At 36.7% G+C, this 14,865-nt stretch overlaps 1 protein-coding gene across 1 annotated transcript in view; it reads right to left on the reverse strand.

Moving 5' to 3' along the window:
- Positions 1-1,887: 1,887 nt before the first annotated feature.
- Positions 1,888-14,865, reverse strand: part of LOC139942820 (kinesin-II 95 kDa subunit-like) — a 39,685-nt gene continuing 26,707 nt past the window's right edge. Inside the window, exons 13-20 of the mRNA XM_071939597.1 lie at positions 14,652-14,849; positions 14,016-14,135; positions 13,490-13,608; positions 12,780-12,896; positions 12,232-12,337; positions 10,846-10,985; positions 8,671-8,730; positions 1,888-8,329 (exon numbers count right to left, since the gene is read on the reverse strand). Of these exons, the coding sequence (XP_071795698.1) occupies positions 8,233-8,329; positions 8,671-8,730; positions 10,846-10,985; positions 12,232-12,337; positions 12,780-12,896; positions 13,490-13,608; positions 14,016-14,135; positions 14,652-14,849 (957 nt within the window). The 3' untranslated portion in view covers positions 1,888-8,232. The remainder of the gene's footprint in view (positions 8,330-8,670; positions 8,731-10,845; positions 10,986-12,231; positions 12,338-12,779; positions 12,897-13,489; positions 13,609-14,015; positions 14,136-14,651; positions 14,850-14,865) is intronic.

Below are 14,865 nucleotides of genomic sequence, written 5' to 3' on the forward strand. Positions count from 1 at the left end.
ATAATGAAAGAAAAATAACCCTTGTCACACAAAGTTGTGTGCGTTTAGCTGGTTGATTTCGAGACCTCAAGTTCTAAATCTGAGGTCTCGAAATCAAATTCGTGGAAAATTACTTCTTTCTCGAAAACTATGGCACTTCAGAGGGAGCCGTGTCTCACAATGTTTTATACCATCAACCTCTCCCCATTACTCGTCACCAAGAAAGATTTTATGCCAATAATTATTTTGAGTAATTACCAATAGTGTCCACTGCCTTTAACAAAAATGCACAAAATAAGTCACTATCAAAAGCATTAACTGTATTATTGTACTCTGCATCAATAATTTACAATACATTTAAATTCTATCCACTTCCTTTCGATCGTGTCATGTCGTTGATGATGTGTAATAATTTTCCCCCAGCACGCAAGTCTGAGGCATGCAATCATGTTACTCACGCTGAGCGACTTGATCGAAGACTAAGCACAGTGGCCTGATGAATGGGCCGTTCGCCTTTCTCATCAAGGGAAAGTCCCTAATATGAAATTATTTGTTGTTTAGAAATTAGACTTGTGGACAAGTCGTTATATGTTTGTCACAATGATCAAGGCATGCATGTTGCTTTATATGACATGAACTCTCGTCCAGTTACTGCACGCCCCAAAAATAACCAATTTACTTCAACGTGAATGATTCTCATAGTGCTGTATAATATCAAAAACTGCTGTACTTATAATTTTAAACTTTTTCTGTGACGTCACTCTATTGCTGAAAGTGTAGATCGAAATGTAGACCGTTTAGAATCTACACTTAAAGGCAGTGGGCACTATTGGTAATTGTCAAAGACTAGCCTTCACAGTTGGTGTATCTCAACATAATTATGCATAAAATAACAAACCTGTGAAAATTTGAGCTGCACAGTACTGAAAAAGACGTCGGACCGGACCACTAGGCACTATTGCTCTTGTGAGTTTGACCAGCCATACAGACTGACCCGTCTTTAGTTGTTTTGCTGCATCCAGCAGCAATACACTTGGTCGGCATTGCTGGAAAACACATTGCATGTACTTTAACGTGTGTTTACTCTACGCATCAAGGCAAAGTCTGCCTCGATTGACGTCACAAAAGGGGTAGGCGGAGTCACCCCCAAACAACCTTATCTATTTTTTAAACATATTTGAATCGTTAAAAACAATTTCTAAACAAATTGTTTTATTGTAACTCAATAATACTGTTATGTTTGAAAAAATAAAAAAATCCAGGTGACTTTAAAGTCACCTGGAAATAGAATTTTTCTTTTTTCAAACATAGGAGTATATGCTTACGAACAATAAAACAATATTTTTAGTAATTGTTTGTCACGATTTATATGTTTAAAAAATATATAAAGTTGTTTGGGGGCTGACTCCGCCTACCCCTTTTGTGACGTCAATCAAGGCAGACTTTGCCTGCAATGCGTATAGTAAACACACGTGCAAAGTACATGTACGTCCAAGTCGTGAGTTGGTACATTTCAAAAAGTGTTTTTCTGCATTCAGCAGCAATACACCTGTTCGGCATTGCCGGAAAAAAAACAAAAATTGTTCCGTACTTGTACTTTGCAATTGTGTTTACTCTACGCATTACAGGCAAAGTCTGCCTCGACTGACGTCACGAACAGCGCCCTCTCGGGTCGGGGTCTACTCTTAAATTTGTAAATAACATAAGAACTGATTTTTTTTAAACCTTAGTCAACTGTTTATTCACATTCCACTCATCAAAACACATATATTAGTGACAAAAGCTTTATTTTGAAAAAATACCACTTCCAGGTGACTTTAAGTGCCAGCAATTTTATGAGTCACTATCAAACGTAGACCTTGAACTCAATTAGGAATAACCATTAGAGGAGACATAACGACAGCTGCATTTAGTTATCTTTCACTGTGGATTTTTTATTCAGTTTTTCATAAACTGTAAACAAACAAAACATGATATTATTTGCACGAATATATTATTTCAAATCGGAGGAACACTGAAAGTGAGATCAGCAAATGAAAAAGAACCGATCAAACAATGATTTTAAACATCAAAAACAAAATGTCATTCATGTAAAATGTTTAACGGTATTAAACAGGATTGGTTGAGTTTACAAGATAGTTGCAGACAATGTTCATGTTTTGTGTTATTAAAGGCAGTGGGCACTATTGGTAATTACTCAAAATAATTATTAGCATAAACCTTTCTTGAATACGAGTAATGGGGAGAGGTGGATAGTATGTAACATTGTGAGAAACACCTCCCTCTGAATTGGCATAGTTTTCGAGAAAGAAGTAATTTTCCACGAATTTGATTTCGAGACCTCAGATTTAGAATTTGAGGTCTCGAAATCAAGCATCTGAAAGCACTAAACTGTGTGTGACAAGGGTGTTTTTTTCTTTCATTATTATCTCGCAACTCCGACGACCAATCGAGCTCAAATTTGCACAGGTTTGTTATTTTATGCATATGTTGAGATACACCAAGTGAGAACACTGGTCTTTGACAATTACCAATAGTGTCCAGTGGCTTTAACCATCTACATGAAATAAAATACATGTACACATTTTGGCGTAGGCTTAATCCGTTTTGCGAGTCAGGAGAAAACAGTGAACAACCAAGCACAAGTTTTCAGCTTGTAAACACATTGTCCAAAATTTTGGTTTAAAAACAGAAATCAGCTAGTGATTCTTTGTTTAGGTTGTCAGATACACTCGTCTTGAATATCACTTCATTTCATATATTTCATACAAAAAAAGGTTCTAGTTTGAACTTCATAATCAGACAAAAATAAGCATCAATGTTGTTATCCTTTATACCAATCCTGTTTAATACTTTAAACGAAAATGGACGGGAAAATGCAAAAGTTCTCAAAAAACAAAAAAGATAACTTAATAAGCCCCGCCCCCACAAAGTTTCGACCAATCACATTCATCACTGAAGTGTGATGGGCGTGTCAGAGATGCCAATATTTGCATCTTGCAACCAGGGAGATGTTTCCATAACCAGGAAGATTTTGTAGAAGAATCAGGGAGATAATCATTTTTGTGTTACCCATATACACCGATGTATGCTAGCACTGTATACTCAGTACTTTACCGAGTTCTTTGAACAAAACATCACAGGCATCTTACTCGGGTGGGATTCGAATCCACGACCTTTGCAATTCTAGAGCAGTGTCATACCAACTAGACCATCGAGATTGCCCGGTAGCTAGAGGCAGTTCGAATCCTATGTTTTAGCAGTGGGTACCGCAGCGATATAATAGATGCTAAATTTTCATCGGGGATAAAGAATATTAATTTTGGTTTTTACATACATCGATGTGTGTAAACACTGTATACTCCGTACTTTCCCGAGTCCTGTGAACAAAATATCACAGGCATATTACTCGGGTGGGATTCGAACAGTGTAAAGTATTGATAAGTATGAAAGCACCTAAACAAATGCACGTTATTATGTTTGTTTGAAAGTTTGCAAGTTTTAATTACCATTTACGTAAAAAATGACAAATAAAAGAAAGATTTTGTAGTACAATAATGTCAAACAATAGCCCCCCCCCCCCCCATGCTAACTTATCCAAGGGGCTGGACACATTTGGTAACTAAAAAAGATATATCAGCAATTAAACTTGCTTGGTTTCGAGCAACCGAGAGCTGTGGATATTATTACTCATTGTAAGAAACAACTCCCTCTGGAGTAACGTAGTTTTATGAGAAAGAGGTTGTTTCTCACTAAATTATTTGAATCTGAGAAAGACTTCAAGCCTGGAGCGTTTATCTGAAAGCACACAAACTCGGCAACAAGGGTGTTTTTTTTTTCTTACAATATTTGTTTCTTGCAACTTCGATAACCAATTGAGCCCAAAGATGTGTTATTTTATGCATATGTTGGGATACACCAGAATACTTGTCTTTGACAATTACCAAAACGTGTCCAGTGCCTTTAAAGGATTTGGGTACCTTTTCAAAATGTCCATATATTTACATTAAACTTACAGGGTTTGAAGATAATGGTAGTGGAAAGCTTCCCTTCAAATATTACTTACTGAGGTGCTGTAGTTTTTGAAAAATTAGTAAAAACAATTCATGAAAATACGTTTGTAAATGATTAAAATAATTTTCGTCTCATGAGACCAAAATTATTTTCATGTCATTATTTTACTCATTTCCCCCAAACTACAGCACCTCAGCACGTAATATTTTCAGGGAAGCTTTCTACTATCATTATCTTCAAACTGTGTAAGTTTGGTGTAAATCTGTGGACATTGTGTTTTTTGTTCAACAAAAGTTACATAGACCCTTTAAACAAACAAAAGAAAACAAAAAAATAAAATAAAAGCACTTCAGATAATGAAAGCAAAGAAAGCTGAAAAATACACACACAAAACAACCCAGAAAATAACTTTTTGGTAGATGTTTTTTTCAAAGTACTAGATAAATGTACACTCCATTATATACATTGTAAATGTCCAGATTAATGCTTTATATGTACATACATTAGATATTCTTTCCTTTTTAGTAAGTTTATACACACAGCAACTATATAATTAACTACAGTATTAATTTTTAATATGCATTTAGTTATCTATCTATCTTACACTAGTTGCGACATTCTGCTAAAAACCAAGGTCCAGTTTCACAGAGTTGCTCCAAAAACAGACAATGTTTTTAATTTTATTTTTGTACCCATACACCGATGTGTGTTAGCACTGTATACTCAGTACTTCCCCAAGTCCTGTGAAAAAAATACCACAGGCATATTACTCGGATGGGATTCGAACCCACTCCCCTTGCAATTCTAGAACAGTGTGTTACCAACTATAGACTACCGAGATTTCCCGGTAGCTAGAGGCAGTTCGAATCCTATATGTTTTGGCAGCGAGTACCAGGACGATTTAATAGATGTTAATTTTCGCGATGCAAATTTGACATCTATTATAGACAATGTTTTGTTTGTTTAGATGATCAAGAGAACTCGGCAAACTCCCACAAGGGGATATAAACACCAAGCTGGCAACAGCCAATCTCTCTCATACAAACATTTGTTTAACGTCTATGATTATAAATTGTGAAATCGAGAAATTGTGATTCAGACACTATAGACGACAATATCTATTCTAGTCATTGTGAAACCAGCAGTTAGCTTGGCAGGATTCGAACCCACAACAGTGTATGCTAGAGAAGTAGATCAAAGAGCATGTCTTCTTGTATTTGAAGAAAAATACAGCATATTTGTCGTTTACTAAGCAGTCTTTCAAAAGTCTGAATTCCGGTTAGAACCTAAAAGCGGGACCAACGTCACAAAATAAATAACTTAGTATTTAAAGTGAATTCTCATAGACAGGGCAGCCATTTTGTGAATACAAAGTTTTAATAAATATTCTTGTGGATATATTTAAATAAATTTGAATATATTTGAATACTAATTTACAAATGTATGGATGTGATTAAAACACTGACTTGATCCAGTCTTTGAAATTGAAGATCAATTTTTACTGCACGGTTGAAGAATACTGAGTGAAATATGGATGGAATTTCAAAATAATTTTAATATATTAGCGTTATTTTGTTTCATGTGGGCTCAAATTCATAGAACTGCTTGGCAGCAAAAAGTTGCTTAGCACAGCAACACTGTGCTTACCAGATTTAAGTTACCTGCCATGTAACATATACAATTTGTTTAGTATACGCTGCACATATTTGCCAAGGCAGTGGACACTATTGGTAATCACTCAAAATAATTATTAGCATTAAACCTCACTTGGTAATGAGTAATAGGGAGCTGTTGATAGTATAAAACATTGTGAGAAACGGCTCCCTCTGAAGTAAAGTAGTTTTAGTGAAGGAAGTACTTTTCCACGCATTTGATTTTGAGACCTCAGAATTAGACTTTGAGGTCTCGAAATCAAGCATCTGAATGCACACAACTTTGTGTGACAAGGGCGTTTTTTCTTCCAATATAGTCTTGCAACTTCGTTCAAATTATTACAGGTTTGTTGTTTTGTGCATATGTTGACATCCACCAAATGAGAAGGCTGGTCTTTCACAATAACCAATAGTGTCCAGTGTCTTTAAGCATGAAAACAGCTTAGCACATCAACATTATGCTTACTAAAATAAGGTTACCAGCCAAAGTACAATGTAACATTGACTGAACTGGTAACCTGCACAGTTTTGCTTAGCAGGAAACTGTTAAGCAATCTGCTTAAGCAGCTCTATGAAATTGAGCCCTGGGTTATTTTACAGGTCTCCCTATTAGCGAGGAATATTGCTTACTAGGTTAAGAAAAATTGGGACTCAAGCCCATAGATCAAAAACTCAAAACAAATTTGCACCCCCACCAAAAAAAAAAAGTGTTCATTATGACATGTTTAAACTGGTTGCTCAGAAAACCTTCTTTTCAAGACACCAATATCTTATTTCCTTAAAATGCTCGCTGAATTTATAGCAATTTGTTTTTCTAAGGACAAAATTATTATTTGCTTTAATATAATATCATAATTGGAGTATACAAGTGCATTTAGAAGTTGACTTTTGAAACAGTACTATTTTTATAATTCGTAGTACTGTGTGATTGCATATGTAATTGCTTTTCATATGGGAAAAGGGCGAGTGTGGTAAAATGGGGTCTCTGATGACTAGTACATATTTCAAGGGATGTTTTCTACCATCAACATCTTTAGACCATGTAAGTTTTAACTGTGATCTTAGACGAAAAAATGTCGGCCAGATTTTCAGAATCTTTTTCTTAATACCATAACAATTTTTTTTGCAAGAGTCAGACATTTGTAATATTATATCTTTACAATTTTGGATACAATATGATACATTGTGCCTACATTATGCAGAAATGTCCAACACTTAGTTATCCCTGCTATTGACTGATGCTTGAATGCCACTGTGCATAGTCTTGCATTCAAGCCGTTAGTAGGTGATTATTTTGCCACTTGAGGGCGTACTTGTATGTGTGTACAATGTATATTAGTTAGTCTCCAAAGAGGAAAGTTTGAGCATATGCAGAAATGCAGATTATGCAGAAATGTCAAACACTTAGTTCTCTTTGCTATTGACTGATGCTTGAATGCCACTGTGCATAGTCTTGCATTCAAGCCGTTAATATGTGGTAATTTTGCCACTTGAGGGCGTACTTGTACGTGTGTACAATGTATATTAGTTAGTCTCCAAAGAGGAAAGTTTGAGCATAAGCCACACTTGTTACTGGATGTTTCTTTGCTACGGCTGTACGACTATTTAAGTACAATCTAGATACCTCCATGTTATAACAAATCACAAAGTCACGTAACATACGTAAAAACTGAAGGAATTACAAAACAAGGCAACAGGAATTCCTAAAACAAATCGTCCCGGTCTAGTTTCAGATACCAAGGAGAAAGTAACGCCTTAGTTTCTGAACGCCATTTTATAAGACCGTCGCTGCATGTTGCTTAAGAGTTTTGCTCATTTTTGTGTCGTCAGAACCCGGCTTCAAATTTATCCAAGGGGTAAATTTTAAAGGTAGTCCTAACTTAGGACTAGTCTAGCGACTCAGGAAATATTTAAAACTTAAGGCTAGTCCTTGGTTGAGACGAGTTACTCGTCCTACCTGGAGATAAGATTACCGGGTAGTCTTTTTTTGACAGCAGGATAGGCATTTTCAACCGAAATCCTGTAGTTTGGCAGACATAGATTTACAGGATTACTTCTGGATTGAAGGATTTACCACCTGAAATCCATCAAAACCCAACAGGGAATGCACAAGTTTGGCAGATACGGGTTCTTTAAGTGATTAAATGGAGATAGAAGGGATTTTCAAGGGAAATCCCGTAGTTAGACAGATATGGATTAAAAAGATTAACTAAGGATTGAAGGAGTTTCGAAGACTACCACTTTTTATTCATTTTGAAAGGGATTAGGTTGAGTACTACATAGCCAAACCGTTATCATGACGCCTACTTGGAGACTAAGAACCGCGGATTGAAGGGACTTTGGGAATTACCACTTTTTAATCCAAATCCAAATCCAAATCCAAATCCAACCATATTGAAAAGGATTAAGTTGAGTACTGCATAGCCAAACCGTTATCATGATGTGTTACTTTGAGATTAAGAACCTCGGATTGAAGGGACTTTGGGGATTACCACTTTGTAATCCAAATCCAAATCCAAATCCAAATCCAACCATTTTGAAAAGGATTAGGTTGAGTACTGCATAGCCAAACCGTTATCATGATGCGTTACTTTGAGATTAAGCCCCTCGCTGACGGATACAGCTGTGAGTTTCCTCCGGTTTTTCTTGAGTGTGGCGCGGCCGATGGCACTATTGGTTTGCTTCTAGAAAATAGATCAAAAAGAAAATAATAACGGTTAGAGTATAGTAATAATAATCAAAGTTATACCACGCATTTTCCATATTAAAAATTATCAAAAGCGCCTTACAATAAAATGATTAAGACCTAAAATAAAGACACAGCAAACAACCCAATTATAAAGATTAAGCAAACAAAAATCCCTGTCACTTAAAAACTTTGCAGTGAAAGCAGTTGTCAGCATATGCTGACTTATTTAAATAATATTTCCATTGTTTGAATCCATCGTACACAATTGTCAGCTCATAGGCCATGATGTCCTAAAGTGGACCATTCCATACATCCTAGAGGGGTGTCAATACTCACCTTGTTTTTGTCTTTTCTTTCTTCAACTTTGTTTTCGTTCTTCCGCTGAAAACTGACGGCCTAAAAGAAAAAAAAAGTTATATTGAAATACAGGTCATTATGACAGAAAATAAGATTGGCAACTTTAACCAAAGTGTAGTGTGACTGTATTAAATATATATTTTTTACATTTTATTTATTATTAAACCACAAAAGTGTGGTGTGACTGTATTAAATACATATTTTTTATATTTTATTTAATTAAAAACCACAAATCGTGGCCCAAGGGCCAAGAAATAAATATCAATGCAGAAATAAAAACAAAAACATTATTTATTTAAAATGTTAATAAAATTGTTTTTCTTGTGGCTCCTAATGCGGTCTTTAGCTACGTTTGGGAGGAAGCGCAAAGCAAAAACTTTTAGGCCATTAACTATTTAAAAGTTAATGGCCTAAAAATTTGACCCTGCCAGAGTTTTTCTCAAAGGCTAAATGACAACACAAGCAAACATGAACAGGTAACTAAGTGTAACATATAGGCAGTGAAGTGGAAATAAATATAAAGTATATTATCTTCAAGTACGCGCTAATCCTCCAATCAGATTCCCAGAATGGAGTGGTGATAAAAAGCTATATTGCACGGCTAATATCACTACCATGCGTCTTGTGTGTTCTATGTCACGCGCAAAGTTTGCTTGAAGATAAATACGGCCTCGTTGGATATGGGACGCAGAAGCGCTATATTTTTCCGTATTCCACTCGCGCTTGTGTGATAACTTATATTGTATAAAACTAGTAGGGAAGGTGGCCTTAGCTTTCAATCCAAACTGGACCTTCGTCAGGCCCAAACAAGTACAAACAAATACATATATTCTTATTCTTATTCTTTATTTGGCCAATAACATTTTACAAATACAAGCAGACAGAATGTCAAATAGATAGTATAAGCACATGTACAAAAGTAAATACAAAGCAAGAAAAACAATAAGGGCACAGGAAATGATAAAACAACCCTAATGTGATGGCCAGGATCAACAAAAGTATTATTAAACAATGTCGCTCGAAAGCCTGTTAATCCAGTCACATAGGGAAGCAAACACACTATAAAAATATACTCTATTTGGAAAATAATAATGTATCCACAGCAAAAAGAGGAGCAAAGGATTTAGGGAAAGTATCCACACAAAAACAGAAAAATTCTGTTCAAATGGGTAGCTAAGAACCAATAAAAGTAAAGTGGTGAGGGAAAAAAGGATGGTCAGTATGAAATGATGGATTACTGGACCATAAAAGTGGTAAATGCGTTGTAGGGACATGCTAGGGAATTACAATGCTAGGGAAACATAGGATTAAAGGTAGGATTAGAGATTAAGAGCAAGATGCATGAAGATGCAACTAACAGTGGACAATTAAAGAATGACAAGATCAAAGGGGTAGGATGATATACAAATGGGCAAGAAGAAACTGCGGAGAGAGCGGGTTATTAAATACCTCTGCAATTTTTACATCAACTTATTAAGAGAAATGAGGGTAAAAATAAGCCAGTTGAGAAAAACAGGTTATTTTCCTATTGTTTACAATAATATATATATTACATCAAAGAAATAATCGGGCAAAGGCGAAAATGAGGGTGATACACATGTACTAATAATAATAAATAATAATGACAATGTATAGCGCCTATCCATGAAACATGCTATTGGGCGCTTAACAACTAAAAAACAACCATTAAAATCCATAGTTATAAAACCTTCAGTTAAAATGTAACTAAATGCAGTATCTGATCAACAATCAATATGTAAAAACAGCGAGGATAAACATTCACTAAAAAGCTGGCATAGCTACAGAAAAATAGGTATATGAAAAAAATTGGCCTTGAATCTATCTACAGTTCAGGGCCAATTACAGAGAACACCCTATCACCTTCAGAAACCAGGGGTGGATTTCACAAAGGTACATTGTAGTCCTAACTTAGGACTAGTCCTAGGCAATGCTAAGAGATAGGAACAGTCCTAAGTCAGGATGAGTTACTGGTCCTAACTTATGACTGGTACTTGCTCTTAGCATTGCCTAGGACTAGTCCTAAGTTAGGACTACCTTTGTGAAATCCACCCCAGCTTTGCTCTGGGGCGGATCAACAATTTAACAACAGTGTTTATATTGAGTCTAACAATAAATAAATCTAGAAAAACTTACTGGACTTCTAGATCGAGATCGTCTTCGTCTTGCAACGCGGCGTCTAGAGCTGCCTGCACCCTGGGTGCTACGCTGGGCCCCTCGTAGTCCCTCGTCGTTCGGTTCGGCATGTCCAACTCTACCTGCAGGATATTCTCCGCCTAGAAAGCACAACATTCAAAACAAAGTTACATTGATAGATTGGGGGGGGGGGAGGGGGGAGAAGGAGGGTGTGGGAGTCAATGCCAATCAAACCAGGAACACTGGAGCGAACCACTTCTCTTAGCGAGAAGTGCACTGGGTTCTTTTATGTGCATTCAATGTGTTGTCTTGCGAACACATCAGACAGTAAGATGTTTGAGAGAGTGATATCACTGTTATGAGCTCCATAACATAAAATTGGTGCTAAACCTTGAATTGCTTCATAAGTTGTTCAAAGCACTTTTAGATGCCATTCTTTATCGAACTAGTAACCAAGTTATTTATTAGAACCTTAAGCCTACTTAGTGATTTAAAACACTTATAGATGCCATTTCGTGTCGAGCTGGTAACCAAGTTACATTTTCCAACCTTACCCCTGCTAAGTTAACCAAAGCACTTTATAGATGCCTTTCTGCATCAAACTGGTAATCAAGTGACCTATTCAAACCTTATGCCTGCTAAGTTAATCAAAGCACTTTATAGATGCCTTTCTGCATCAAACTGGTAATCTAGTGACCTATTCAAACCTTATGCCTGCTAAGTTAACCAAAGCACTTTATAGATGCCTTTCTGCATCAAACTGGTAATCAAGTGACCTATTCAAACCTTATGCCTGCTAAGTTAATCAAAGCACTTTATAGATGCCTTTCTGTGTCAAACTGGTAACCAAGTTACTTATTCGAACCTTATGCCTGCTAAGTTAATCAAAGCACTTTATAGATGCCTTTCTGCATCAAACTGGTAATCAAGTGACCTATTCAAATCTTATGCCTGCTAAGTTAATCAAAGCACTTTATAGATGCCTTTCTGCATCAAACTGGTAATCAAGTGACCGATTCAAATCTTATGCCTGCTAAGTTAACCAAAGCACTTTATAGATGCCTTTCTGCATCAAACTGGTAATCAAGTGACCTATTCAAACCTTATGCCTGCTAAGTTAATCAAAGCACTTTATAGATGCCTTTCTGTGTCAAACTGGTAACCAGGTTACCTATTTGAACCTTTAGTTTGCCAATCTCTGTCGAACTGGTAACCAAGATACCTATTCCAACATTACGCCTGCTTAGTTATTTAAAACACTTATAGATGCTACTTTTTGTCGAACTGGTAACCAGGTTACCTATTCGAACTTTTACCTTGCCATTCTGTGTCGAACTGGTAACCAAGTTACCTATTCCAACCTACAGTACGCCTACTATTCCTCACCTTATATCTTGGATTCCCGCCGACTTGAGCAGCCATTCTTGCAAAGTCTGCAATAGGGCGACGGTTACCGACTGCAGATACCGGTCTAGTCGCCATCTGCGTTGGTCTGAACATGGGATGAGGGCAAATGCATTGATAGTATTAAACTAACACTTTGGAGACCATAGCAGCTGCAAGCAGCTTGTACTAAAATGCCCAGAGTGTTCTCAAACGACCACAATATTTGACCAACTTTTGCTCAAACAATGGGGTCAAAGAAAAGGCTTGGGACTGAAATGACATTTTTCTAATGTTTCCCATGTCAACATAGAATCTACAATTCAAAAACAATACCACGTATTTCTGTTTCTTATTTTCCTGACATTTTACCTGAAAATAGCGTTGGAAAAAAATAACAAGATTAGCAATAACTGTGTGTATGATGATATGTATACAGAAATGAATCGTCTTTTAAGATGCTGAGTGACTTAAATTCTCTCCAAATGTTGCTGTTTAAAGTCACTCCTTATCCTTTTGAAGAGTTGTTCAACAACTGTGACGAGACTTACCCCTCTGATCTTGCCAGTGGCTTCAGCACCCACTGGTCCGTGTCGTCCTCGTACTCGGACCGGTTCAGAATCTTATTCTTCTCCTCGTGAGGAATGAAATTTTCAATGATGAGCATTCTGTAAGAAAAAAAAAAAATAAAACAATACAAAAATACAAAATAAACATGAATCTTTCAATGATAAGCATTATATAAGAAAAAAAAAAAAAAAAAAAAATTAAACAATAAAATAATACAATTCAGATTGTCGTCTCCATACGGGGTTTAGCAAGCAAGGCATGCTGAGAAAAAAACAGAGCGGCGAGATTGATCAACGCTTGGTACAAAGGCCAAATTCACGCAAAGACTATCGTTGACCATAGTTTGACTACATGTAACGTTGCCCAAATTCTGTGTAGTTGGACTATGCAAGTTGACTATTTGTGCGGCCATTTCGTAAGTTGAACAAACAGCATGGCGTGAGCGTTCAATAAAACAAAACTCAAACGTGTATTTCATATTTAACGCACGTACAGAATGGCTCGCATGTCATCTTGCGGTCCTTTCGCGTTTGTGCAAGCAGCATCACCAGTGCGCTCTCTAGTTCTTATATATAACTCTATGTTCGCACTACACCTTCTGTGTGCATGCCCTATGTATGTCACTGAACAACCACTCGTTAACCGTCTATCCTTCAGGAACGTGACCAAAGTTGTAGTTGACGACACTTACTTTAATTTGAGTTCCCTCGTCAGCTCATTTTGAGTCTGCTCCATTTCTTGCCTCTCCCTTGCGTGCTCTTCTTGCAAGTCTTGAATTTCGCTTTTTGTGAGTTGCAGCTTCGCAAATAACTGAACAAGAATAAATCAAGTCATAAAAAACACAGTATTATTTTAAAGGTAGTGTTAGGCATGATATTTAGTCTTTGGGAAAATAGTGGAAAAATTTTATGGAGTTACAAGGGCTGACCTACATGTTTACATAGACTTTCCGAGCCTCATAAATGCCAAGGGTCTTTGAAAGCTTAGTTTTGGGACTTCAACACTGGAGGACTTTTTAAGCTTTTTGAGTTTCTTGGTCTTATAGTTCGACTCCTGCTGTGGATTTCACTACACAAGACCTAGTTATTATTATTATTATAAGAGCATACTGATTCAAACCAAGCCAACTCATTTAGCGATAATCATTACATGGTGTTACCGCAAACCTTTCTATATCCTTTTTCCACCATGCAAAGTTTCAAATACTACTTTTTTACCTTTTTGAGTTTCTTGGTCTTGATGTCCACCTCCTGCTGTAAAGACGTAAATGTCTTGTGGATTTCTTCCGTGTTTTCCTCGTTCTCTTCAAGCTTCTGCTGCATTTCCCTTTCGATTCGCTGTTTTCAAATAACGAGAAAAAATATTCAAATAGAACAAAGCATTTTCTCCCAAAGGCACTGGACACCTTTGCTAATTGTCAAAGACCAGTATCCCCACTTGGTGTATACCAACATATATGCATAAAATAACAAACACATGAAAATTTTGCTCAATTGGTCATCAAAATTGCAAGAAAATAATGAAAGAGGAAACACCCTTGTTGCAGTCACATGCAATTTGGCCCTTTGGCCGCGATTTGTGGTTTTAATAAAAAAAAGATACAATAAAATTAATAAATTACTTTGTGTGATTTCAGATGCACACAAAAAGACTTCAGCTGAAGTATTTTATTGTTTGAGTGTGAAATTACCTCGTTCTCAAAACTACATTACTTCAAGGGAGCCATTTCTCAAAATATTTTACTATCAACAAACTCTCCATTGCTCGTTACCAAGTAAGTTTTTCGGCTAACAACTTTTCTGAGTAATAAACAATTTTAAAATAAAATAAAATAATCAAGTGTGCGCACGTACCGTTTTCTCCGCCAGCTCCAACCGTCTCTGCTCCAGCTGTCTATCTTGCTCCTCCGTATGGTCCATAATGCTCTTCCCTCCCACCAGGAGTTTACTCTCCATGGCGCGAATCTTGGCCTCTAGAGCGTCTCGCGCTTCCTGTTGCTTCTTCAGCTGCTCTTGCCTGTGCTGGAGCTCCTGTAGGAACTTTGTTTTCTCCTGTGTGGAATGAGGA

The sequence above is a fragment of the Asterias amurensis genome, chromosome 10, assembly GCF_032118995.1.
Source record: "Asterias amurensis chromosome 10, ASM3211899v1".
NCBI lineage: Eukaryota > Metazoa > Echinodermata > Asteroidea > Forcipulatida > Asteriidae > Asterias > Asterias amurensis.